Source organism: Delphinus delphis, chromosome 17 (genome assembly GCF_949987515.2).
Source record: "Delphinus delphis chromosome 17, mDelDel1.2, whole genome shotgun sequence".
NCBI lineage: Eukaryota > Metazoa > Chordata > Mammalia > Artiodactyla > Delphinidae > Delphinus > Delphinus delphis.
This window is the reverse complement of record NC_082699.1, coordinates 70,841,993-70,869,638: the sequence shown is the minus strand read 5'-3', so window position 1 is coordinate 70,869,638 and position 27,646 is coordinate 70,841,993. Positions and strand designations below refer to the sequence as shown.

The following is a 27,646-nucleotide window of genomic DNA, read 5'->3' as shown; positions in this document are numbered from 1 at the left end:
TAAACCAAATGCAGGAGCTGAAATTTTACGTGAGGCCACAAAACGCTAAAATTCTGGAATTTTATCTTTCTTTCCTCATATTGCTTAATCGATTAGGACTGTTTTACTCAGGAACTGAGTGTTTTCCCAAACATAAAATGTCATTCAGATTATCATTGAAAGTCAAGAAAATAAAATAACGATGTAAAAAGATGCAAGTTTTAGGTAATAAAAGCAGGGATGTGCTGTTGTTTATCTTTGCACCCCAGGGATGTTTAGCACATATTTGGTGCTCAGTAGATATTTGATGATGTCAAAGGATCCCTGCTAAATACCTAAACTTCCTTGATTGTTTTGGGGAGCATTTTTTTCTTTATGCTTATTTATTTTGTTTTTGGAAAAGGACTTCTTTGCTTGAGCTCCTCAGTACTAAAGCTGGGTGGCATATAGGAATCATCAGAAACTTTTTTTTCTTGGTTCACGGCAGCTTCACCCTAACCCTCAGTGTAGTGTACAGGGCTGTCTTCCCAGGCTGTGCCCTTGAAACAGTGGTTCAATGTACCATTCATTCCTTTCAGAAACATGAGTTAGGCATCTGCCTTGAGTCAGGTACCTATGTTCAAGGCAAGGGATATGGCGGTAAATAAAATGAACAGCAGTCCAGTCTTCATAGAGTTTATAGTCTAAAGGAGAAAGACATTGAGAATACATTTAAGCAGGTGACAAAGAAAATTTTCGGTTGTAATAAGTGTTATGAAGAAAAAATATAACTGGAGTAAAAGGGATGGGGAAAGTGGGGTGACTGGGCACTTCAGGGAGCGTGGCTCTCAAGAGACAACATCTTAGGAGATGTCGTATGGCAAAATAAAGGCAGTCAGTGAAAGATCTGGGGGCCCAGGGACCAGCCAGAGGCGGGGCAAGCACAAAAGCTCTAACACATGAAGATAATTTGGAGAGTTAAAGGAGAGATGTAGGTCATTGTGGCCACATCGTTCTGGGTAAGAGGGAAAGTGCGATGAAGAGTTGAAAAGTTCAGAGAATACTATTCAAGTCTCAACTGGTCGCTTACTCGTCGTGTGGAATCAAAACATTTCATTTGCTCTCCGGAACTTATTTATCTTCTAACTCTAAGTCAGTAGGGCACAGCGTGGTGATTATAGTCGACAAGACTGTATTATATACTTCAAAGTTGCTGAGAGACTAGATATTAAATGTCCTCACCACAAGAAAGAAATGATAATTATGGGATGTGATAGAGGTGTTAGCTAACCCTAGGGTGGTAATCATATCGCAATATATAAGGGTATCCAATCAACACGTTGTATATCTTAAACTTACACAATGTTCAATGTCAAGTAAATAAAAGAATAAAATAAAAGATTCTGAGAGTGAAAAGATTAATAAATAAATAAAAGATTCTGAGAGTGAAAGATGAAAAACAAAAATCTCATTTGACCTCTTTGAACCCAAGTTTATGCCTGTGTATTAGGGGTGATAATAATTGCCCCATGGACTTGCTTATGGGTCGCCAAATGAAAGTCAAAACTCCCTAAGGCAGCACTCCAGGTGGTCTTGACCTGAGGTCCAGCTGCCTTGATAGCTTCATTTCAGCCTTTTCCCCTTCACTCACCCTTGACCCAAATACAACGTGTCCCCGCAGTTCCCTGAATATGACTTTCCATTTGTTCACATCCACCTCTATCTAAAATACCCTCCACCTCCTTCTAGTCTTAATTCACTTTTACTTGCTTATCAGAACCTGGCTCAAGCCATTCTTCTTGCCCCTCCAATAACACACAGAGCACCGCTGACCTATAGTTACTAATTTACTGATTTGTCTCTCCCTCTCTAGTGTACACGCCTTAAGGAGAAAAATATATTTGCACACCACAGTCCCGCATAACCTGGAACAAATAGGTGCTCTGTGAATGTTTATTGGGTAATCCCCATGTCACCTGGGGTCCACTTGATGCTGAAAATCTGGACCCACCCCGCTCCCACTGTCAAGTTCATATTCCCAGTTTTAGTCAAGTTAGGCTGAGTTATTCCATAACAACAAACATTCCTAAATCTCAGCGGCTTAACACAAATGAGAACTATCTCTTACTCATGTGATATGTTCAACCTAGATCAGCAGGGGAATCTGCTCATTATACTTCCCAGGACTGAAGAGGACAGAGGCTTCTTCTTAACACCTGCTTCCTTGGTCATCGCCACAGAGAGAAGTGAACTTTTTCTTCTCTGAAAGGATTTGACTAGAGGATTCTCAAAGGCCCATTTTCTGATTTCTCATAAAGTGCTTGGTTTCCAGTTTGATCAGAATTTCTATGAGAGCAGCTCCTTTAAATATATTTCAAAAGTTAAGTGGAATGGGGAAAAAAGCCTGCATATTCACTCACAGACACACACACACATGCACACTTGCAACACACATGTGCACATGGGAGGACACACACAACAATCAACAACTGTTTCTGAAATGTCACAAGAGCTTAAAGTCCTATAGTCATCACTGTCACCCACCAGGTTTCAGAATAGAAGTGATTTCCATGGTGTTCAGCTATCTGAGCTGTCATATTGCCTTAGAGTTAGGATTCAGGGCTATATTCATGTGGGAGTCTTTTCTCCTCCACCTAAAATAAAATCTAATTCCACCAGTAGATAGTGATACTGGGTCAGTCACTTAACTTTTCTGAAACTCAGTTTGAAACTAGTAATCAAAGCATTAAGACCATAACAACAATAGCAGTAACAGCTTACATCCACTGAGCATCTATTTGCATGTATTATCTTACTCAGTTCCTACTCTTACACACACACACACACACACACACACACACACACACACACACACACCCCAACACAAACCTATTAACTAGTACTATTATCCTATTTTGCAGAAAAGACAGCTAAAGCACAGAGAAGAGAAATTAAGTAATGTGCCTGGGGCTGCAATTAAGCCAAACTGAACCCAGGTCGAACTCCAGAGCTGGGGCTCTTAATTCTAATTTTATACATCAGTGAAAGAGAACAACAGTGCCAAGAATCGATATGTGTGAGTGCATTAAATGGGAATATGTTTCCAGAAAGTTAGTAAAAGGTAAAGAGGAATTCCCCAAGATTGTTATAAACATTTGAAGACGGGAATCATATTGCATTCATCTGAGTGTTCCTTGGCATACAGTAGATACCAGATAAATGCTTGATATATGCAGTAAACACCAATTCAGGTGATTCACTTGCCATATCCCTGTAGCCACATGGGGTACTACGGGACCATGCCTACCTGACCAAAGATGGTACTGTTGAGGTAGAAGAACTTGAGTAGGCTGTCAGTCAATCATTTCTCTTCCTGGGAATAAGAAAGCTGAAAGGAAGATTCCAGAGACTGAGGGGCCTTGGAGCTGAGTTATACCAATGACTGTAATGTGGAAAGAAGATCAATAAAACCTGTTGCCGAAGCCCTCAGAGACTTCCTGGGTTTTATCCTTTCCAAGTTCCACTGTTCATCTCTTCCTTTTACACAGTGAGCCCCCTCAGTTTCCCACCATGAAATCCCACCCTCCCCACTTTTATTGGTTTAAACTATCTGGAGACATTTTCTATAGTTTGCAGCCAAAAGAACTGTAACTAGTACAATTAATTGATATTTACATGGAAAGGTATTATGGACTAAATGTTTGTGTTCCCCCCAAGATTCATATGCTGAAGCCTTAACCCCCAATGTGATGGTATTAGTAGTTGGAAACTTTGGGAGGCAATTAGACCATAAAGGTGGAGCCCTCATGAATGGGATTAGTGCCCTTATAAGAAGAGATAAGAGAGATGATATCTCTCTCTGCCATGTAAAGACACAGCAAGAAGGTGGTCGTCTGTAAGCCAGGATCCAACCATGTTGTCGCCCTGATCTCAGATATCCCTGTCTTCAGAACTGTGAGAAAAAAAAAAAATGTTTTCAAGCAACCCAGACTATGCTATTTTTTTATAGCAGTCCAAACTCACTAAGACAGAAGGCTATGAATAGCTATGAGAAACTTAGGGGGTAAAAAGATACTTATTAGAGTGGGATGGGAAGGAGAAGGAGAGAAGTGAAATACCAGCCCATAGCAGTGTTCCTTGCTCCTTAAATTTTAGAGTGCATAAGAATTCTCTAAAGTTGAGGCCAGTTACTACAGCCAGTGGGTTTTTGTAAATAAAGTTTTATTGAAACACAGCCATACCATTCATTGACAATTTACCTGCTGTCTATGACTACTCTCATGCTACAAATGCAGAGGTGTGTAGGTGTGACAGAGCCCATATGGCCAGCAAAGCCTAGACTATTTACCATCTTGGCCTTTATAGAAAACCTTTGCCAACTCCTGATCTAAAGCTTAGTAAAAACTGTGCCTTCCTGCCCCTAAGCCCCACAGATTCGGATTCTGTAGGTCTGAGATGACCCTCTGGATTGCCTTTTAACAAACGCCCCAGGTGGTCTGCAAGGTACAATTTCAGATATGGTGGCATAGAAGTTAAAATACAAACATGGGGCTTCCCTGGTGGCGCAGTGGTTGAGAGTCCACCTGCCTATGCAGGGGACGCGGGTTCATGCCCCGGTCCGGGAGGATCCCACATGCCGCGAAGCGGCTGGGCCCCTGAGCCATGGCCGCTGAGCCTGCGCGTCGGAGCCTGTGCTCCACAACGGGAGAGGCCACAAGAGTGAGAGGCCCGCGTACCGCAAAAAAAAAAAAAAAAAAACTTAAAAAAAAAACAAACAAACATGCAATGGCATCAAGGCTCTTCCTGACTGTGACCCTGCATCTCCCACCTCCTCAGCCTTGAACCCTACCACCGCCTGCAGCTCAGGTTCCGCTCACTGTACAGCCTGGTCCCGCTGTGCCTTTGACCGTGTTGTTGCCTCTGCCCACAAGTCCACCCCCACCTTGTCCACTTGGCTGAATCCGTCTGACCCTTCCAACCGCGACTCAGGTGTCGCCTGCTCTGGGAAGTCTTGTCTGACAGCCCTCAATCCATCCTGGAGTGCCTTGTCACCTTAGTCAGTGCCCGTGGTGACTCCACTCCCTACGAGTCACCTCCTGCCATCTTGTATCTAACTTCTTCTCCAGCTGTTATTTTTCTCCCCAAATATAGACACATACCTCTCCCTTAATTTCTCCAAAGAACAATTAAAACTGTGAGGGTTAACAAAACTCTATTGAAAATCAGGTATGACCGAAGGGAGTTAAAACTGATAAAAAACAAAAAAGAAAGCTTTGAATCTAAGTCTTACCCCACAGCCTGGCATAGAACAGGAGCCCATGACCTGTTGAACAGATGAATGAGTGTGTCCCGGCACCCCTTGAATCCATGGCCCCTTCTTTCTCAACTTTGCAGCAGCGTTCCTTGACCTAAGCTTCCCTTCATCAAGTCTTGGTCTTCAAACCCCTTTTTCCCCAAGGGAAAAATCATTTCTTTCCCCAGCCAGATCAGAATAATCTACAAATATTTAACCTCACATTATTACACTGAACCACCTGACTCTCCGGAACTCCCCACTCCAGACTAGGCAGGAATTTGCTTTATTTTTCAGACAAACAGTGCTTTTAAAGTATTTTTCTTAATGAGACAGAGGAAGGAGGGGAAGGAGAGAAGGGAAAGAAGAAAGAAAGAAAGAAAGAAAGAGAGAGAGAGAAAGGAAGGAAGGGAGGAAAGGAGAGAGGGAAGAAAGGAAGAAAGGAAGGAGGGGAGGGAAGGAAAAAGAAAGAAAGATTTTTTAAAAATAAGAGAGGAAGGAAGGAGGAGAAAGAGGGAAGAGGGAGGGGGAGGGGAGAGAGGGGTAGAGAGGAATTAGTCTTTCTCCAAAAGACTGAAGTCTGGCAAAAAGCTGCTGGCAGCTTCATAAGACCACTGTGGCCTGTCGCAGACTGAACGCTTACCTGTGCCAGGATTTCACAGTGTCCCATTTGTACCTTTAAGATATCTTTCTGGATACATGTTACTGTATTATCATTCCTAATTTGTAAATAAGGAGGGAAGATAAGTTACATGGTCAAGGGCACAGAGCTGCCTAGGAGAAGTCAGGATTTGAAATCAGATCTGACTTCCAGACTGCGTGTATCCCTCTCAGATGGATTACAGTCCTGTAATGAGTAAACATGGGCCCCAGTCCTGATGGGAAATTCCTTTAACCTCCCTGCAGCTCACCTATGAAATGAAAGCATGTAAGTTGAGTCTGTACTTTCCTTTCCCATAAGTCAATGGTTTTATTATCACCAAAACATACTGTATTTCTTAGAACGTAAAACACCATTAATTCTAAGACACTCCATACTTCACGCATCACTAAAAAAGAAAAAAAAAATGCTGGTAATTAAACTATAAAACAATGCTTTTTACCACTTAGAATTTTAAATATGTACTTATTGAAAGAGCATTTAAACAGCTAAGTATAGATTTTAACAGATATCACACTTGAAGATACATACACACACACACACACACACACATATATATATATATGTGTATATATATGTATGAAAATGTAAGTGACATTAATTGGGAAATATATTCCTAAAACTGGTACCATTCCTAAAGTGGTACCATTCTGAATAACTTTTCACCTCAGAGTCATCAGTGTTCTATGCCGTCAAGAGCATTGGTGTTGCATCATTTCGTTTCTTAAAAAGGTCTTCTATTGTCTCCTGGATGTTCTTCCAAGCTGCTTACCTTCATTCTTCAAGCTTCAATTCAGGCACTTTCTGGATTTTGCCAGATGATGTCAACAGAAGATTTTGTAGACAGCCTCATGGAGCTATAACGTCAAAGGGTAGAATTGTGGTCCTTTGTCAGTTTGAGGGCCCGGGACCAATGGCCCTCCTATGTCGGGACCCCCCACTCAGGACCACCTCTCCACTCCAAGTTACCTCACCATGGGGACTGTCAGATAAATCTGGGTGCGGTGGGGCCTTCAGCTGAGCACATGGAGGACCCGTAACCAAATCCTGCCTTCCAGCCAGCAGCCTCTCCAGAAGCTGAAGCCAAAGAGAGAAGCTTTATTTGTGATGATCTCCTTCTGTGTTCCACAGCCACAATGTCTAGACACTATTTATCGGCCACCCCCCTGGGGTTTGTAAGGAGTACACTCAAGTCTAATTAATCAATCTAAGAGCATGCACGGTCATTAAAGAGCAACCACAGCTGTAATGAAGACAAAAGGGCACCAGATGTCACTTTTGATCGTAACTGGGGCTCTTTGCCTCACCCTCCCCTGTTCTTTCCTTTCCTTACCTGGCTGCTCCCAGACCTCACTCAGTTTCTATCACCTCCCTATGTCTTTTCTCCTGTGATTCAGTGGCAAGCACAGAACTTCCAAGCTTCTGCTGATAGTCCCATTCCTGAATCATCTAGATCAGTGGTCTCCAACCCCCAGGCCGTGGATCGCCAGCGGTGGTCCACGGCCTGTTAGGAGCCGGGCCGCACAGCAGGAGGTGAGGTGCAGGCCAGCGATCAAAGCTTCATCTGCCGCCCCCCATCGCTCGCATTACCACCTGAACCATCCTCCCCCGCCCCTGCCCCTGCCCCCAACGGAAGAATTTCCTTCCACGAAACCAGTCCCTGGTGCCAAAAATGTTGAGGACCACTGATCTAGATGAGCCGCTGTGTAGGCTTGCTGAGGCCTCTGTTTCCTCATCTGTACTATGGGGGGAATGGTGTCTACCTCGCGGGGTTCTTGTGAGGATCTCACACAGTAAAGTATGTGGAAGTGCTGGGTTCACACTGAGTAGGTGCAGTTTACCCTCATTTCTTCTCTCCCTCTTACCTTTCTCAATCTTCCTTCTATTCTTCTAACCTCTTCCCTTTTATATCTTGTTATTTTCAAAGCCTTTTCCACCTCCCCTCCCTCTCTCCCTTCTGTCCTTCCTCCTTTCTTTCTTTCTTCCATTCTTTCCTTCCTTCCTCCTGTCCTTCCTTTCCCAGGCTTCCTCTTTTTTGCTCACCCTCTCCTTTCGCCACCTGAAGTCATCACACGCATCATAGATCTGAGACTTCTTTGGGTGTCTCGCAAGGCTGGCCAATTTGTAAAAGACTAAAACACAAGAATAGCTCTTGAAGTGGCAAAAATGGATAAAGGTGTTTGTTGCTTGTTATTACAGTAAGACTATCTTTCTCTCACTATCTTGGCTGGTGAGGAATGCACAATGAAACAAAAGATTGAGGAGGTCAGGAGAAAAGGAAGGGAGCAGCCTCTCCTATTCAATGCCTCCTGTTTTGTACCTTGTGTTTATTCATGTTCACCACAGAGGAACAGATACAACTAACTGTATACTTGGAAAGTTTCAAATATTTGAGCACATTAAATTAGTTCTCAGTGACACGTATGATCTTTGAGCTACAGGCAAATCTAAATAGTGTTTGTTTGTTTGGGTTAGTTATTTATTTACTTTTGAGAGTTACTACAGCTACCTGGGAAGCAATCTCTTCTCTCTGCCTGAACTGTAATCCCAAGTGGTTTTCTGTTATCATAATGGTGGAGTCTGGAGGGGTGAACCAGTCATGTCAATCCCTTTCCTCACTTCCTCGGCCTCCCTTGCGGTTCATGTGACCACGTTGTCTAGTTCTGGCCAATGATATCTACGTAGAGTCTGCTAAAGAGTGATGGTTTGAGCGAAAGCTCTTGATTTTCTTTAATAAAAAACAAAAAAAAGGTAGATGGAAGAGTTTGACAGGCATAGCTCTGTCCTCCTCCTTTTCTTCCTGGCTTAAATGCAGATGTGATAACTGGACCTATAGTAGCTGTCTTATGACCGTAAAGGTCAGGATAATTTCTCTCCAAACATCTTTGAGATCCTGATTCAATGCTTGTAGCCACCTACCCTGAGAAAACTAACCCACCATCTATATACTTAAGCTAATTATTCATGTATTGTTATGGATAAATTATGTCCCCCTTAAATTCATACGCTGGACCCCCAACACCCAATGTGTTAGTATTTGGAGGTGAGGACTTTGGGAGGTAATTAGGGTGAGATGGAGTCATGAGGGTGGGGCACACACAGCAATAAGGCAGCCTTCTGCACACCAGGAAGTGAGCCCTCACCAGGAACCGGATCAGCAGGTACCTTGATCTACAGTGAGGAATAAACGTCTGTTGTTTAAGCCACCCAGTCTATGGTATTTTGTTAGGGTAGCCCTAGCAGACTAGTCGTATACTTGTAGCTAAAAAATATAGCTAATCAATATCCTCCTGGCCTTTGGAAAGAAATAAGAGTCCCAACTCTTCCACAATCCAGATCTGAGTGGGAGAGTTATTCTGGATGCATGCAAATGCATTCAAACACCTTCTTGAGAAAATAGCACTAAGCCTGATATACAGTAGGTGCTCTAAACAACTGGTCTCATTTTTCCCGGAAAATGAGAAGGTGCCCCAATTAGAACCCAGTGAAACATTCTCAGTGCACTAGGCTCTCCTTTCCTAATGTTGAGGTTTGTTCTGCTCCAGCTCATGAAAAACATAGATTCTTCTCCTAACCTGGCTATCTCTGCTTCTATTGCTTCTGTCAGAATCACTGGTCAGGAAGTTACGAGAAGTGGGTCATTTTTCACTCATTTCTTCAAAAACTGTTTGCTAAGCTTCTGCTACATGCCATGAACTGGGGAGAGAGTGGAGAGTAAGGCAGAGACTGGTCCTTGCCCTCAAAGAGCTTTCGTTCTAGTCAGAGAAGGCAAAAAACAAGTACACAAACATCTAAATACGATCGTTGCAGATGGTAAGGTGTCCTCTATGGGAAGTAAACAGATATTTGGGGTTGCAAAATTCTGGGAGCAAGTAGCTTAAGTGGAATAGTCAAGGACCACTCCTCTGAGGAAGTGACTTCTGAGTGAGGCCAGAATGAGGCAAGCAAGCAATGATCCAGAAAGCCCTCTTAACACAGGGAACGCCAAGCACTGGTGAAGAGCAGCTTGTCCTCTGTGCCTTTCCTTCCTGGCTAGTAACTGAGTTTCAGCACCTATTTGTCTTTCAAATCCTGGTGCAAATGTCTTCTCCTGGTATCTCCACAATTTATATCCATTTGTCCATCAAGGAATGAATGAATGAATGAATTGCAAGAAGTGCAAAATATTCCAAGTACAACAGGAACCTAGTGAACAAGTTTAAATTAAGTGTTATTATCTCATTTATATGATGCTCCCTACCCCAAGTCACTCATGACCTTATGAAAATAAAAATGATCACTGGAACCATACAAGACTTCTCCTTCCTGTATCTTATGAATTAAATATAAAGAAATGCCTTTCTGTCATTCTGAGTAGTGTACAACTGAAGGCTGTATTCTTTGTTTTTATGGTTTTGTTTTGTTTTGTTTTTGCTGTATGCGGGTCTCTCGCTGTCGTGGCCTCTCCCGTTGCAGAGCACAGGCTCCGGACGCGCAGGCTCAGCGGCCATGGCTCACGGGCCCAGCCGCTCTGCTGCATGTGGGATCTTCCCAGACCGGAGTACGAACCCGTGTCCCCTGCATCGGCAGGTGGACTCTCAACCACTGTGCCACCAGGGAAGCCCTTGTTTTGGTTGTAGTTTTAAGAAACGTATAGTTTACTGGGACCCTCAGATAGTGTATCAATTATCTATTGCTGCATAACAAATAACCCCAAAACTTAGGGACTTAAAACAATAAACATTTATTATCTCACAGTTTATGTGGATCACAAATGTAAAAGCAGCTTAACTGGGTGTTTCTGGCTTAGGGTCTCTCATGAGGGCTGGTGCAGCAGCATGTGAAGGCTTGACTCAGGCTGGAATGTTCACTTCCAACATGGTTCTCTCGAATGGCTGCCGGAAGAGGCAGCAGTTCCTTGCTCACTGTTGACAGGAGGCCTTAGCCTCTCCCCACATGGGCTTCTTTATCGGGCTCCCTGAGTGTCCTCACAACATGGTGGCTGGCTTCCCCAAGAGCAGACAAGGCAAGAGAGGGCAAGACAGAATGATCTAGACTTAGGAAAGACATACCGCCCTTTCTGCTGCACTCTGTTGGTCACACCAACTGATTCTAACACAATAGTGGAGGGGGTTATGCAAGGGCATGAACACCAGGAGGTGGGTGGTTATTGGGGGTTATCTTGGAATCTGGTCACCACAGATGGGCAAAGAGGAGGTGACTGGATAGGGGTGAGATGTATAGTTGTATGTTTAGTTAGATGTATAGTTTGCTAAGGAGATGTATAGTTTGCTAAGGAAAGAGCTGAAAGGGGCTATACTACCATCTCTGTTACCTATCTGAGATCCATTCCCCACATTCTTCTTTGTTTCAGACCCCTTGATCACTGGGGGACCCCGGGTCCTGGCTTAGAGTTAAGCAAGCGATACAGTTCTGGCCAATGAGATATACGTGGAAGTTTTCTATCAAATTCCAGAAAGACTTTTTTCAGCTCTGGTAAAAAGAAGGTACTGAGGAGAAACTCTGAGCAATGCTCCTACTTCTGCTTCTACCTTTCTATGTGGTAGAAGAGAATGAATGCTCAGAGATGCTATAACCATCTTGTGACTGGGAGGAAAAGGCACTCTTTGTGCTAGAGTGCCAGCACAAAGCCCCTGATAGAATTAACTTCCTGAACCAAAACAGCAAGTCTCTACAGCCCCAATTCTTGTTGTGAAAGAAAAACAAACTCCTATTTGCTTAAGCCATCCTGATTTGCATTTTGCCATTATCTGTAGCCAAAAGCATTGCTAATTTGTAGAGGCAGCTAACCTAGACCTGGGAGGCCAGGAAAAGCTTCTTGAAGAAAGTGACACCCATGCCAACAGCAGAAGGATGAGTAGAAAGAGGGCTCCAGGCAAAGCGAATAGTAAGTCCATAGATTCAGAGCGAAGAGAGAGCAAGATACCTTTGAGGAGCTGACAGACTGACAGCAAGAGGAACAGCAGTAAGAGGGGGCCGGAGAGAGAGGCAATAGCCTCTCCTAGAGATGTTTGTCTTCCAGTTTAAGGCATATGAGGGCAAAGCAGAGTCATTGCAATGTTCTAAGAAAGACAGTGACGTGCTTGGCTTGGGGGAAGGGGCGGTGGGGAATTGCTGATCTCTGGGAGATATAATGTTTCAGTCACGCAGGATGGAGAGGGGACTTGGGAGATACCTCACATGAGGATGAGCATAGCGTTGACAATTTGTAAACTAGGAAACTGCTGGGAGGGTAAATTTCATGTGTTTTTTTCACAATAAAAAAGAGTGACATGATCATATTTTTAAATTTAGGATGATCGCAGCAGTTGGAGAAAGGAGGCGGACTACAATAAGAGAGACATGTTCATTCTATTGACATCATCTAGGTGAGAGAGGATGGTAGCCAGAAATAAGAAAACAGCAATGGAAGAGGAGGAAATAAAAGAAAGTTGTGATCTACTTGGTCAGTAGTGAACAGGTTTTGTTTGTGGAGTTGGTGGGGTCAGGTGAAGTCTTCTATACTGAGCATTTCCTATGTGTGATGCACCGTCCCAGGTACTTTATATGAATTACCTTTAACCTTCACAAAACCTGGCGAAGTTGTTATTTCCCCCCATATCATGAAAGTTCAAAAATGCTAAATACCTTGAGCAAGCTCACAGAGCTGGCACCTTGCAGAGTCACAACTCAAGAAGGAGTCTTCCTGACTACAAAAGCAACTCGTTTCACTAAACCACGACTTCAGGTAAACGTAATATTGAATAATTCCACTAAGGAGCTGAGGACTGGACCAATCACCTCCAAACATTTTTTTTACTTCAATTCGCATTACAAAATCCACTTTAAATGGTGCCCAGTGCATACCATGTGTGTGAGTATGTGTGTGTTTTTGTGTAGGTCATGCTCTTCAAATCTACTTGATCACTTATTATATAATAAGAGTTGAAATATCAAATTGGATAGTGAGAAATGCCATATTAAACTGAACTTTGTTTTGTGAAGTTCAAATAATGTAATTCCAAGAGTTTGATAAGGTATTTTTCTGAAATTTTACCAATTTTTTTTTCTGTTCTTAACTTCAGAGGAAGAATTTGGATGCAAAAGAAAGCCTTTGTATAGAGTAGCAAGATATAATTATCCTTATGATTCTATTCTACTCTTTTATTAATTTATTCTTTGAATGCTAATCGTGACCCACAAAGGTGATTTCACAACCCACGATTTGGTTGGAACTCACAGTGCAAAAAAACCACTGATCAGGGGGAGGGGTGAGTTTCATCCATTTTATATGTGTGGATCACATGCTGAGATACGAATTTATGAGATTTGCTTTGGTGCACTCCCTTTTTCCCTTTCTTTCATGCAAGCCTTCTACAAATCACTTCCAGAAAGGATGAACAGAAAACAAAAGTAGTCTTTCCATCTTTCCATCTTTTGTTTTTATAAAAAAAGAATTCCCAAAGAGAACAGGAAAAGTCAGATGGGCTTGGAAGAAACATAAAGCAAGGATTCTCACGAGGCTAAAGGAGATACTCCCACACTGGGTCAGAAGGAGAGAAAGGAAGAGACAGAAAGACAGAGAGACAGATAGGAACAGAGAGAGAGAGAGAGAGCTCTTGTGTGCTAAGTAATGGCTTCCCAGGGGTGCCCTGGAGAGGATCCAGCACCCTAAAGAGGAGGGGCAACGTGTTATGTCAAGCACGTGGGCCCGTAAGCTGACCTGTGAAGACTCTGCTGTCTTCGTTCAAAGGAAGCAGTGCAGATGCTGCTGGTCCCATAGGGACCGTGTGATGTGGACAAAAGACGGACTGCCTCAGTGGTGACCTTTATGAATAGACAGCTAAAGACCAGAGGGCATGCATGTTTATGGAGGCATACCCTCCTCCCTGCCACCCCCGCCCCCGCCACACGCACACCTGGGTACTACATAAGGGCCTGGATATATGGCATCTTCCTGGGAGTAGGAGGGTACAGATGAAAGCCTCAAGAAGGATGCAAGTTAAATGTCTCACAGACTGGGTGAAAACAGAAATACATTGATTTTTGAAAGGTGAGGAGATATGTTTCTTTCACACTTAATCAATGGATTGAGATTCATATACACAACTACACAAATGCATATAGATGTACTTATGTTATCTATAAACTTTTAGCCTAAATGTTCTACATAGATCCCAAAGATCTCCAGGAGGGTATGAGTAATGCAGTGAACTATTTCAAAAAATAAGAAGTGTCTGGTATTAAAATAAGAATCAGGTAGATTTTTAAAAGAGAGAGAGAGAGAATAGGGGAAAATGATCTGCTTCGTTTCCCACTGTCTGATCATTTTGCCCTAAGACTTCTTAAGTGTGTCAAATTAAAAAGCAGGTATTAAACCATGGCCAAAAGAAGGTTTGGTGATGGTGATACTTTTTGTTTTGTGACTACTTCTTTTAGGTCACTTCTTAATAGTTTCTCCAATGAGCTGTATGTGTGTGTTCTTATCATCATTTCAGTAAGTGAAGGCTTCATAAGTGATATCACAGTAAACTTATACTCTAGTTAAACCAGAGACAAGGGAATCATCTTTTAAGAAGAAAACAGTGTTTAAGTCTGTCTCCCTTGAAGATTTCTTCCTCTGACTTACCTAACTGATGAATTCCGCATCTAAATACGTTGTCTCAGATTTGCTTTCCCATTGATGAGACTGTCTTCTTTCAGGCACCAGAATCCAATTTAAGCTAGTTCCCGCGAAGATCCAAAATGTATACAAAATTTTCCCTCTCTTACATTTTACAATGCAAAGAAAATACATGATGGGGGTGAAATAGACATTTCATTTTTTCTAGTGTATGTTCTGCTGCTTCCAGATGAAGTGTGAGTGCAAAGGTTTTCATTCATAGACCATTTCCATGTATAAGCCTTATTTACTTTAGACATTGACTGTCCCTGGAGTTCCTTCAAAGCAGTCAATGCCTTTGATACTTGGTAAGAGCAGTGCTTCCAGGCAAGACAGGCATATCCTTTTCAACGCCCCCGCTCTCCCCGCAGCTTCGTGGAGGTATAATTGAAAATAAAAATTGTGTATATTTAAGATGTACAGCTTGACGTTTTGATATACAATATGAGTTTATCACAATCAGTAATTAACATATGTATCACCACATATAGTTACCATTTTCTTTGTTTTTTCCTTCGTGTGTGTGTGTGTGTGTGTGTGTGTGTGTGTGTGTGTGTGTGTATGAGAGAGAGAGAGAGAGGACATTTAAGATCTATCTTCTTAGAAAATTTCATGTACTTTTCCTTTAAGGACTTCCAGCTTTGGAAGCTGCCTTGTCATAAACACCCTCCTTCCCTTTGGAAACAGGATCTCTCTGGTTTCAGGTCCCCTTCCTGAACTGAGTCCATCTTTTCTTTTACATGTGAATATTTTATATGTCTTCAGTGAGTGTTAGGGTTTCTATGGGTATTTTGCAAGGGCCAGAGCTCTTATAAAATTTAAATTCATGTATTAATACAGTTAGCCTAGAAAGTCAAAGAGGCTTTTGAGAGAAACGAACTTCCCTTCTTAAATATTACTATAAGTGTGGCCAATGGTATGCAGCAAGATCATAAAACAAATATGTTATTTTCCAATGGGCCAAAAGGATGTTCTGCCACTTCCACCTTCAGCCAAATGAAGTAGAGGGCGACGATTAATTATTTTGGTTAAGTACAATATGTGAAAAAATCTGCTTTTCCACAAACTAGAAATAATGTCAATGGCTTGAGCTGAGCAAAACCTAACAGACCCTCTAACCAAACAAGAATTGGTTCTGCTACCTCATCCATTTGGAGTCATCCTACTAGACTTCTCAAAGCCCAAACGTCTTAGAAGTCTCTTATTTAATTTGCATTTGGAAAGTCAAAATATACTTCACATGTTCTTGTCTATCAGTCCTATTTAGGTGAAATGTGTTGACTGCCTGTGGTAACATTTTTATTGAGCACATGGAAGCCAGATTTATACAATCTAAATTTAATTGCTGGAATTTTGCTATCGATGAGATCCTGGGCAAGTTCCTTAACCACATGGAGCCTCAGTGCCCTAGTCAGTAAAATGGGAATAATAAAAGATAGAGAAGGCTCTAACTCAGAGAACTGATGGGATGATTAAATGAAATGGTGGTAAAGATGGTTGTAAAGGGAAAAGTATGCCATCAATTCTTGCTAATCTTATTATTATCTCTATGTACACTATAGTTGCTAGAAACTAAGGGATATGGACCCAGGGAAAATCAGTCTTCTCCTTCAATGAGCTCACCACTTCATGGGGAGAGGTGAGAGAAAAATGGGTAAGCCAATGGGGTAGAGCCAGTGCCTGTAGTAAGAGCCATACGGGAGGAACCAGAACAGACTTTTGAACGACAGAAAAGGAAACCATTAATTCTCACTGGGAATATCAGGAAAGCCTTCGCTCAGAGACAACATTGCTCAGGCTTTGAAGGATCAAGTGAGTAGTGTTTTGAGGGAGGGAAATGGGGGGAATAGAGGGAAATTCCAAGAGGAGGGAACTGTGTACAAAAAGACATTGAGTTGGCAAAATACTGTCTCTGGAACGTAGTCAAGATCCAGCCATAATAAATATGCAAGGAATTGAGTGAACTTAATTCACTTAATTAAGGTCCATGAGAGGACCGTGAATGAGAGGTCCATTATAGCCTCAAAGCAGTGTGTTGACTTCGCTTGTTTTACGTGATAATCATTTGGTGGTTTGCAGATTCCCAAAAGCCTCTTGATATGTGTACTGAGCCAATGTTGTCATTCAAAAACAGAACTTGGGGGTGTCTGAACGGCACTGTGTCATCTCAACAAGAAGAATAACATTTGAATCTAATTGTGTCATCTATGCTCTTACTTTCAAACAACATGCCCTAACGGCCCTGCAGCAAAGGAACTTTCAGAGGAGTCAGTACACCAGATGCAATGTTTTCTCCCTGATATGTTAGTTTCAACCTCTGAGTTCAGGAAATTCTTTGAGCGTCTTTCTGTAGCATGCTATGCTCATTCATCAGCCTGAGTCATTTTATCTGATTGGGTCCGATCTCCCCCTCCTTGGCAAGCCTCCTTTTGCTGCTGAATAAATCATCCTGGGATATGTCCAGGAGGAAGATTTTCATAGGAAAGTTCCATCTGCATTCAACCCCTCATTTATTCAGGCTGAGCTCTCAGGCTCCCAAGGAGAAAGAATTGAGAAAAAAAAAAGAGGTGTGTCTTCCACTGCCAAGTTTACTAATATGCTCATTAGCACAGATGACTTGGGGCTATGCCTGCAGATCAGGACACAGCTCCCCACACACATCCTGGCATAGGGTCTGCAGGAACCCGCCTCCCTCTCCCACCCAGCCCTCTGCCCTATTTGGACTCCCTGCCTCAAGTCAAGATATTGATTACCCACCCTAGAGTTTCAGGAGAGCTGGCCAGGCAGAGTCCAAGGAATTTAGGAAGGGAGAAGCAAGTGGCATTTCTTTCTCAAGGATGTAATACCTGGGATTATTTCATTAAGGTCTAGATAACTGCAAAACCGAGTTTTGGGGGAAGCGCTTTGCCCTTAAGTTCCAGCCCCATGGAATAGTCCAGCTATTCCGGGATACCTTTACTTTCTTAACAAGTTAATTCATCTACAAACTGGGTTAAAGATAGAATCGACCTTCTTTCAATTCAAAATTGAGCACTTAATTTTGTTTCCTTTCTTGAGCGGTGTAGTTGTAGAGTGCAACTCTAAGGGATTAGGATTAAAGGAGTCTTTTCCAGGGTGTGTATGACATCCCAGAAATCTACTGTTAAGGGAGATCGGGGAAAATGTTGAGTCTTCTTTCTACTTTTGGGGGGATTCTATGTGCAAGGCAGTTGACCAGTTCTGGGTTTAAACTGAAACCCGTGTGTGTGGAAAAGAAAGACTTAAAAAGGAAATAATGCAATCTCGTGTTTCTGGGACACGGTGGACACAAATAACCCTGGAGATGGTGTGTGCCTCTGAGGAGGGAGATCGGGAAAGATATTCTTGCCCAGGGCAAGCAAAGGGAGGGGAGTTTCTCCTAGGGAAAGCAGGGGAAATCGTCCGCCCAGGGGGGCCTGAGGGAACAGCGTGGAGGTCTTTGGTGCTTTCAAGGGAAGCCATGGGGAGCCGCGAAAGCGCCCAGGGTCTGACGTCATTGGCCATCAGCTGACTGTGCTCAGGGCCAGGGCTCCACCGGCTGAAGCCGCAGTTCCACCGTGGCTCCGCCACATGCAGCCGGGCTCGGGACTAAGGCGCTTCCGGCGGACCCGGCGCCCGGAGCCCCCGCTCGGCCCGGCGCGGGCGCAGACACCACGTGCCCACCGTGTTGCGCCTGGATCTGCCCCGAGCTCCGCCAGGGGCTTTGTCCGCAACTGCTCGCCGGAGCTCGGCGGGCGGGAAACCGGGCTCGAGAGGGCGGCTGGAAATGCCTTCCCCACGCCCTCCGTTCTCGACCCCTACTGTAAGCGGGGAGAAACTTGGCCCTCCGAGGGCCCTCGCATTCTAATGCCTCGCGCTCTCCATCCCTCCGGATTGGTGTAGTAAAGAGACTCCCTCAGGAAGCTGCCGGCCTCTGCAATTGCGGCTTCTTGGGGGTATTTTGCTTTTAGCCCGAAAGTTGGCTTTGCCAAAAGACGCCCCAGTGGGGAGAGCGTAAAGGAAACCCTCTATGCCTTCGCGCTGGGCTCTCCGTGTCCGTGGGCAAAGCGGCTTACGAGTCCTGGCTCCGCACCTGCACAGGACCAAAGCCAGTGCCTAAAAAAGAACAGCATTGGAACCGGCCAGCTCGGCCAGCTGGAGCGCTGCATCTCCACGCCGGGGGCTGGTCGGGGGCGCCCGCCCCGCCCGACCCCCCCCCCAACCCCATCGTCCTCTCCCACGCGGGTCTGCCCGTGCCGCTGCCTTGAAGACCTGGGGCGTCCTGGCCAGATCTGGGCGCCAGGTCCACGCCACCACCGCCACTCCGCCCCCGCCCCGTTCCGGGGGCGTGGCTTGGCGTGGGGGCGGGTCTAAGTCTCCTCCGGTGTCCAACAGCTCAGACAGGTCTCCAAATTCTTGCCTGTCGCCCGGCGCCCGCAGCGCGCTTCAGAGCGCCAGGGTGGCACGCGGCGCTCCCCTGGATCCGGCGGCGACTCAGGCGACTTCCCCGCGGCCTCGGGCCTCCCTTCTCGCCCAAACCTCACACCCGCCGCACCCACCAAGCTACGGTTCTTAGCCTCAGCGACCTGCACCAGTGGCTTCTCCTCGCCCTCGGAGCTGTTGGTTTTGGAGCCCTCCCCACTTTTTTCCTGCCCTCGCCTCCTGCACCTCTCAGCTCCGGGCCAAAGGGATTCCAACGAGCGAAGTGAAGGGGGTGAGAATCTTGTGCTGCGACCCCTCAGAAACACAGCTGGAAAGGCTGACTTCGTCTTGTAGCCGCGACTGGGACCCTGAGGCCCTCCCCCTTCCCCGAGGGATGCGTCGGGCCAGAGCCAGCGCTACGCTGTCAGTCTTCGCTCAGGAAGTGGAGACAGCCAGAAATGAACGCGGGAGGGAGCCTCAGCACACCCGCACTTCCAAATTAACTGTTTGGTGACTTGTTAGCGCTGAGGCTACCACCTCGCCAATCCTCCCGCTGGGCACCCGCCACCTCACTGTCCCCCACTCCTCCCCCTTCATTACCCCCGCCCCCAGCTCCGCCCCGGCTCCCCATCCCGGCGCAATGGAGTTCTCCGAAGGACTCTGTTCCAGCCAGAGCTGCTAACTTCGCACCCATCGGCGCTGCCGGTCACCCCCGACCAGCCCCCACTGCAGCCGCCGAGTCGTGGGCGTCCCGAGCCCAGTGCCGCAGCCAGGACCCGCCCGGCGCGCAGCTGAAGCACGGAGCCCAGGCGCCTGGGCGCCTCTTGGAGAGCAAAGGCAACGCCAAGACGCTGAGTCGAGACCCAGCCAGGAAGCCAGAGGCCGGGAAGGGGGCTGCGTGGCTCAGAGCGCCGCGGCTTCTGCGGACAAATAGCCCCCGCTGCCACGCACCCAAGCTGCGCGGGCTGGCGGGAGGGCGACGCGCGAGGACGCAGGGGTCTGCGGCGGTCTTCCAGACGCCCTTTGGCCTGGGGCGCACTATGACCTGACGTGCGGGGACCTCCTGCCCAGGGCGGCTGGGGATAGAAGGGCTCGCCGCCAAGCTCCCACCAGGCCGCCTTTGGGTCTTTCGGGACCCCTTCCCGCCGCGGCCTCCCGCAGGTTCTGCGCCTCCCTCCCAGCGGCCCGGCGCCATGGAGCTCTCCGATGTGCGCTGCCTTAGCGGCAGCGAGGAGCTCTACACCATCCACCCGACGCCCCCGGCCGGCGACGGCGGGAGCGGCTCCCGGCCGCAGCGGCTGCTGTGGCAAACGGCTGTGCGGCACATCACCGAGCAGCGCTTCGTTCACGGGCACCGGGGCAGCGGCGGCGGGAGCGGAAGCTCCAGCAAAGCCTCGGACCCTGTAGGCGGCGGCCCCAACCACCACGCGTCGCAGCTGGCCGGCGACTCGGCGCTTCCCCTCTACGCGCTGGGCCCCAGGGAGAGAGCGCACAGCCCCGGCTGCACCAAAGTCTTCCCGGAGCGCAGCGGCAGCGGCGGCGGCGGCGGCGGCGGCAGCGGGGGCGCGGGCGACCTGGGCTTCCTGCACCTCGACTGCGCCCCGAGCAACTCGGATTTCTTCCTCAAGGGGGGCTATAGCTACCGAGGGGTCATTTTCCCCACCCTGCGCAACTCCTTCAAGTCCCGGGATCTGGAGCGCCTCTACCAGCGCTATTTCCTGGGCCAGAGGCGCAAATCGGAGGTGGTGATGAACGTGCTGGACGTGCTGACCAAACTCACCCTCTTGGTTCTCCACTTGAGCCTGGCCTCGGCCCCCATGGACCCGCTCAAGGGCATCCTGCTGGGCTTCTTCACGGGCATAGAGGTGGTGATCTGCGCCTTGGTGGTGGTCAGGAAGGACACCACCTCGCACACCTACCTGCAGTACAGCGGCGTGGTCACCTGGGTGGCCATGACCACCCAGATCTTAGCAGCAGGTCTGGGCTATGGGCTCCTGGGAGACGGCATTGGCTACGTGCTCTTCACACTCTTCGCCACCTACAGCATGCTGCCGCTGCCGCTCACCTGGGCCATCCTGGCTGGCCTGGGCACGTCGTTACTGCAGGTGGTCCTCCAAGGGGTCATCCCCAGGCTGGCGGTCATTTCCATCAACCAGGTAACTCCCGCCTGCCTTGCTCGTCCCCTGACTCCCCGGGGTTCTTTCGAAATCGCTTTTCTAAGAGGCAGGTTTGCCTCTCTCCCTTTGAGTCCCCTCCCCCAGCCCGACACAGTGCCTTGCACCTAGGAGGTCCTGGGTGTTCGTGGGATGCCATTGCTCTAGAGGAACTGAAACTAAATGATCTCTAAAGTTTCTATCATCTCTACTCTTCTACTCTGATTCTGTGAGTAATTCTTTGACATCAGCTAAGAAGTAGTCTTCCTTTTGCCCCTCATACATCCCCCAGGAGCTGCCCTCAGTCTCTGGAGCAAAACACAGAAAGGGAGGGGAGCATCCCGATTTAGAAGGCGACCCACTCCTTAGCAGCTTTACTCATGAGAGTTATAGCAGGGTGTCCTAAGGGACTCTGAGATTCTGAGTTAGGTTTCTCTGTGTCTTTGCGCCACAAATCCTCAGTTCTCGAAGGAATCAACATTTGTTAAACACATACTAAATAGCTGGTGCTGGGTACCTTACTTAAGCTATCTCACTAAGTCCTTCAGACAAGCCTGTGACGCTCGTTTTTTTTCTTTATTGCCTTGGGGATCTAAGGTGCTATCTTCTCTTGCTACAGGATCCAACCCCAATGCTTTGAATAAATCAACCTCAGGACTTTTGGGGCTGGTGGAGAGGGGGAGCAAGCATGTCATTGGCAGAGAATGCAAGTTTTGCTTGATTGAAGGGGGTGTTTTGATGTAGATGGTTTGAAATATTTAGGTGGAACCTGACTCTTTAGGTCGCTTTCTCCTTTCTCCCCCTTTCTTCCTATCTTTCCCCATTAAAAATGGATGTGTTTCTGTGAACAAAGTTCTCATTGTCTGTGAATGAGGAGCTAGATGATGACTCTATTGTTTAAATTCCTTGAAATCAATTGATAATTAATGATCTGGCACTTTCTTGGCCAAATGTCTGGTAGGTAACAAGAGAGTGAATGGGGGTAACAGGAGAGTTTTATGGGAACTTCTCCATAAAAATGAGGGAAATGTATCAGCTGGAGTGTTTTCAAGTAAAAAGCTGATGAGAGGTGCTTGGACATCAGAGGCTCCTCTTGCAGTCTGGTTTGAATAGATGGTTCTTAGGATAAACAGGTACAACACCTATGAAAACTGCTCATGACTTTTAGGGCGCTGGTACCGTCAGAGTGCTTTACCCATCATTGACCTGCTGGACTCCTAGTTGATTTGGGATTCTCTCTCTTCTCGGATGGCTCTATATCCATTTGCTTAGGTTACTTATCTGGTTGGCTGCTCATACGGTGCTTTTTGAAGTCTCCCTGGGTAGAGCAAAGAGCATATGAAGTACATGGCTATGATCATCAGGCATGAAATGGGGGGATGAGAGCCTCTGTAAGTAAGGTCTGACCCGTTGAATTTTTCTTATTAAAAACAATAATGAGGGATTTCCCTGATGGTGTAGTGGTTAAGAATCTGCCTGCCAATGCAGGGGACACGAGTTCGATCCCTGGTCCAGGAAGATCCCACATGCTGCCGCAGAGCAAATAAGCCTGTGCGCCACAACTACTGAGTCTGCGCTCTAGAGCCTGCGAGCCACAACTTTGGAAGCCCACACACCTAGAGCCCGTGCTCCTCAACGAGAGAAGCCACCGCAGTGAGAAGCCCGGGCATGGCAACAAAGAGTTAGCCCCCTGCTGGCCGCAACTAGAGAAAGCCCGCGCGCACAGCGAAGACCCAATGCAGCCAAAAATAAATAAATAAATTTATAAAAGAAAAAAAGGATTACAAAAAAACATAATGTTTTCTCAGAATCATCATGAACCTTTAATACCCATATATGATAAAGTCTCAATTTGGGATTATATAAAATTATATTTCAACTGTGTTTCTGAATGTTGTTTACACGTGGATTTGAACCCGAGTGTCCTCTGAATCTCTCCCTTTCTTCCAATTTCTCTCCTTCTGTTTTGCATTTTCTTTATTATGTACCTAGACGTCAGCTGACCTCTCCTTGCTCCTGTTCCCTTTTTTCCCTTTCTCATCTTTTCTGTCTCCTCCTTCTTCCTTCCCCTTCTCTTCTCTCACTATAAGTCGTTTTCATAATGCATCATAGCTATCTGACCATTTGCAGAAAATTCCATTTGTCATAACCCACTGCTTCTCATGCAGTAGCCTTCCTTGGTACACATTACTAAAAGACTTTGTCAAGTAACTTTGGAATAGTATTTAGAATAACATCCTAAGTAGCAAATTATGAATATTTTCAAAGTCCTAAGTATAGAGACACTTTTCTTGCCAAATGAATCCAGAAAGTAAATTTTGGCTCCATATTTGTTTTATGCTCCACTCAAATACTACCAGATGGGAGAAGATTAAAAATAACCCTCAAATGTCTTCCTACTCCCACCCCATCATAAACAATCCTTTAGCGTGAAAACCAGCGTCCTGATGTATGTATACCAAGCTCATTCAACTTTCTGTTTGGGTAGCAAATGTAGATGAACAATCTTTTCATAAGGTGTCACCTTTTGTCAGACTCTGAAGGAACGAGCAGAGCGCTCTCCTCTGATTTTAGGTGCTGAAAGAACCTTTGTGGCTTTGGCCACAAAAGGTTTTCATTTGGCGCCCTCTAGAGGTTTAAGTGTCTTTCCTAGACCTTGTAGGTGGATAAAGTAGAGAATTAATCGCTTTAAAAAAAAAAGAATCTGTGATTTTTTTTTTTAATCAGTATTGTTTGGTTTTCCCTGTTTGGTGACATACAAGACATACTTAACACCTGCTAACGACCTCGGTTAGAAACTGGAATAAAATCCTAACTCCTTACCATGGCCTACTGGATCCTCTGTAAGTTGGTGCTACTTCTCTCGCTAATTATATTTCTGTCTCTTCTACTCCTCAACCTCCAAATATACTCTCTATTTTCTTGTCTTTCAAATATCCCAAGCTCTTTCCCACTTCTTCACTTCTTAGGCTTTGTGACTGCTGCCTAGGACAATTTTTGCCAGGTCTTCACATGACTGACGCATTCTCAATATTCCAGACTCAGTTCAAATGCCACTCCCTAGTAGTGACATGTCTTATTTTCTCCAGAACACATATACCATCTGAAATTATCTGACTGGTCTATATTTATTGTGTTTTTTTCCCCCAGCCCCACACCCTCACAAGAATGTAAACACCGTGTAAGAGCAAAGACATTGTCTATGTGTTTATCCTTTTATCCTCAGCACCTAGAAAAATGCCAGGCACGTGGTAGGCACTTAATCACTGAATGAACAAGAGTACTCACTGCATAAACAATATTAGAAAATAGCCAAGTCCCCTGACGTTGTGTTGGTGAAAGCTTTCTACACACACACACGTAAATGTGTGTAAAGCAGTCTTTTACACGTAAACACCTTTGGAGAAATCAAAGCACAGTCAAAATTCTTTACATCTGTACAATATTCTACATGTAATCAAGAGCCTTTACATACATGATCACATCTAGTGCTAACAAACTGATGGTATCATCCTTCACTTTTATTTCAGAGAAGAAATGACAGATTCTTAGAAACTTTAAAGGCACATACCAATGATGATGAGCCTGACAAGTGGTGAGGTCAGGATTCAAATCCTAGCTCAGAGCCAGTCATTCTTCAGAAACCTTTCAGAGGGTATCCTTCTAAAAACATAAGCATTTGAAATGACTCAAGAGCAGCGAGAGGTACCTGTTTCACTACTCAAGAGAGTAATACCCCGTATAGCCCACGAATTAACATTTAATGAAAAAGCCAAAGGGCAATCCTAAGGGGAAAGTGATTGAATTGCTGGGAACAGGCTCTGTGTAGCTAGCTCATCGTCTTGCTCAGTGGGATATAAATTTATCAACTGAAAGCCATAAACACTGGTGTATCTTCTTTCTCTACATTAATCTTGATTCCCATTAAGAGGATGGCTCATGTTTAACTTAACATTTTCAAGAAGCAGGAAGCTAGAATGAGGATACAGTAAACACACCTCGGCAGGCTGTTTCACTTCACTGAAAATGCCATTTTCAAAAGGAACAAATGAGCTGATAATTGCCTTCTCTAACCCAACCTTGAGAATCGGCTTCTCCTCTTTCCCTCTGGAAGAAAATTATATCTGTGGCTTGACAGGGTAACGACCAAGCTGCAGGTCTCTGCAGATGCCCTATATGAAGAGAGAACGCCCTGTATTCATTTATCTATCGCGTACTTTCCACTGTGGTTACGAGGTAGAACCTTAAAAGGGCCAACCAGGAGGTCCCTTGCTATCAGCAAAGAAATAGTTTCTGTTTTCTCCACTCAGTGAACAGTTAGACGAAAGTCGTGAACTTCCCACCCAAAGAGGTTCTTGTCCAGGGCAGATGTGATCCCCGTGTATTTTCTAGGTCTAAGTGGCACTGGAAATACTGAGGAACCCTGAGAAGGTTCAAAGCCCAATTCAAAGGATTCCTTTTCCTTTCCCCCTGAGAAAGTTCAGCTACAGGTAGCACTAGGGCTGTAGGTATTCCTTCCTTGGGGAGCCTCACTCATTTCAAGTTAAATCAGCTTCATTATGTGATTCAGGCTACAGACAGTAGTGCCTTTGTCCAGATTCTCTCTACGACACAGAATTTTCCACTTCTTAAACAAATTGTTTCTCTTGCCAGTTCAATTTACCCATCTAAAAATTCATTACTAAATGACATTATGTGTATAAAGAAAATATTAATGATAAGGTTGTATTTGGTAGGTTCTCTCACCAGGGAGATACATTCTAAGCTCTGTTGCTGTAGTTAGCATTTGATTCTGTCTTAACTGCTGGTGACAATAATACAAGCTACCTGACTTTTGAAATTCATCTCATTCTCATTCTTCAGCTCATTAGTGATAAGATGATGAAGATCATTTAGTTATTGGAAAACTGAGAGGCAGCAATATTTAACTACAAAGACTGCTGCATGATGCTTCCCTCTTGGGATTCTAAAATGTCACAGCTAGTGGCTAATTAGCCCTCTGTACCTCTTGGTGAGGCATAGAAGCAGAAGTGTCAGAATGGAGGTGATTTCTCCAAGGTAGCTCTACGAGCAAAGGCAGCCAGGTATACAAATCCAGGTGTGTTAGTGCTCAAGGTCATGCTGTCAGATTTGAATTTCTCAAGCAGCAGCCTTTTCTTCCTTGTCTTATACACATCCAAACGAAACAGAAAAGACTAGAGCCAGAAGAATGCTAATTAAATCATGATCTTTAAACTTGATTAATAACGAGGGATTTTTAGCTTGCCATTTGGCCTTTAAAAAATCCTTTTGGGGAAAATGCATCGTTTATACCAGGTAAGAGAGTGGTGTATGGTATGAGCAGGTGGGGGTCAGGAGAGAAGTAGGCTTTGCATATGCTTTAACATGCGTTTCTGATCATTTAAAGGAAGGGTTAACTTCACAGTAAAGTCAAAGTGAGTATAATGGAATTACCAAATCTCTCTCCCCATGTGTAAATTTAAACATATGCGTGTATTATATGTCCTTTGTCTATGTCTGCTAACTCGAATCAAATAAAAGGAATCTTACGACTATTTAATGTACAGCAAATGACATGTAATTTAAATCATCTCAATTTGGTATTTGATATCAAGGTAGATACTTCAGGAAACACAAATGTCCATTAAATGGGTGTAACTGGGGTCCTGTTTAACGCGCCTCACTAGTTACGATGTGCATTTTTTAAAACGACAAATACCTCCATTTCTGTACATTTTCCTTTGGCAAATTCATATAGGCTTTAAAAAAAAATAATTGCAACATCCCAGCCTGTCAGAAAATGACTTTCAAAAGCAGATTTGTGTGTCAACATTCCCAAGGGGTTCCTCTGAATGCCCAGAAATGGAAATATTATTCTCTCTTACTTGTGAAAAATACCGAGAGACTGTCCTTTTTGGTTCTCTTTTCCTTCCTTCCTTTCCTTTCCCTTTTTTTTTTTTTTGGTTTTTTGTGATGGAGAGTAGGCTTTGCAAAGAATATTTTTAATGACATCTGAAATGACAAACTAAATCCCTTCAGCCCTGATCTGTAGACACCTTTGCCCTGGAGTTGCCAATAGGCTTGGCGTCTGTGTATTCAGAGGGAGTTGTAAAACGACGTGTGGTGTGGCCTTTGCAAGACTGCATAATGAATTTGTTTTTCTTCCTACCCGGTAATGTCACCTGACTGGTTTCAGCGGGTCGGAGCATAATTAGGTTGGAACTGGGAAGACTGGGAGGACTTTGTTTCTGGAGCAGCTGTTGCTGTGTCATGCTAAGTAGGACAAATACATTAGTCACATTTACACCTCGATGACTGATGGCATTTTAAGAGCTCATCAAAAATAAGTGAAACCAAGCATTAAAAGGAAAGATTAAAAAAAAAAAAGTTGATCCCAAATTCAGTGCTGCTGGCAACGTATAATCAAAGGACACTACTACAGTCACGCTGCTGTGACACTTCACTGTTGTCTAAATATTTCTTAGGATGCTAATTTATTCATTTCGCAAGTGTGTCTATTT

General features: G+C 45.1%; 1 protein-coding gene across 1 annotated transcript in view; it reads left to right on the top strand.

Annotated features, from left to right (window-relative positions):
* The first annotated feature begins 20,165 nt into the window (after positions 1-20,165).
* Positions 20,166-27,646, top strand: part of ADCY8 (adenylate cyclase 8) — a 217,567-nt gene continuing 210,086 nt past the window's right edge. The window contains exon 1 of the mRNA XM_060035308.1: positions 20,166-21,128. Within this exon, the coding sequence (XP_059891291.1) occupies positions 20,166-21,128 (963 nt within the window). The remainder of the gene's footprint in view (positions 21,129-27,646) is intronic.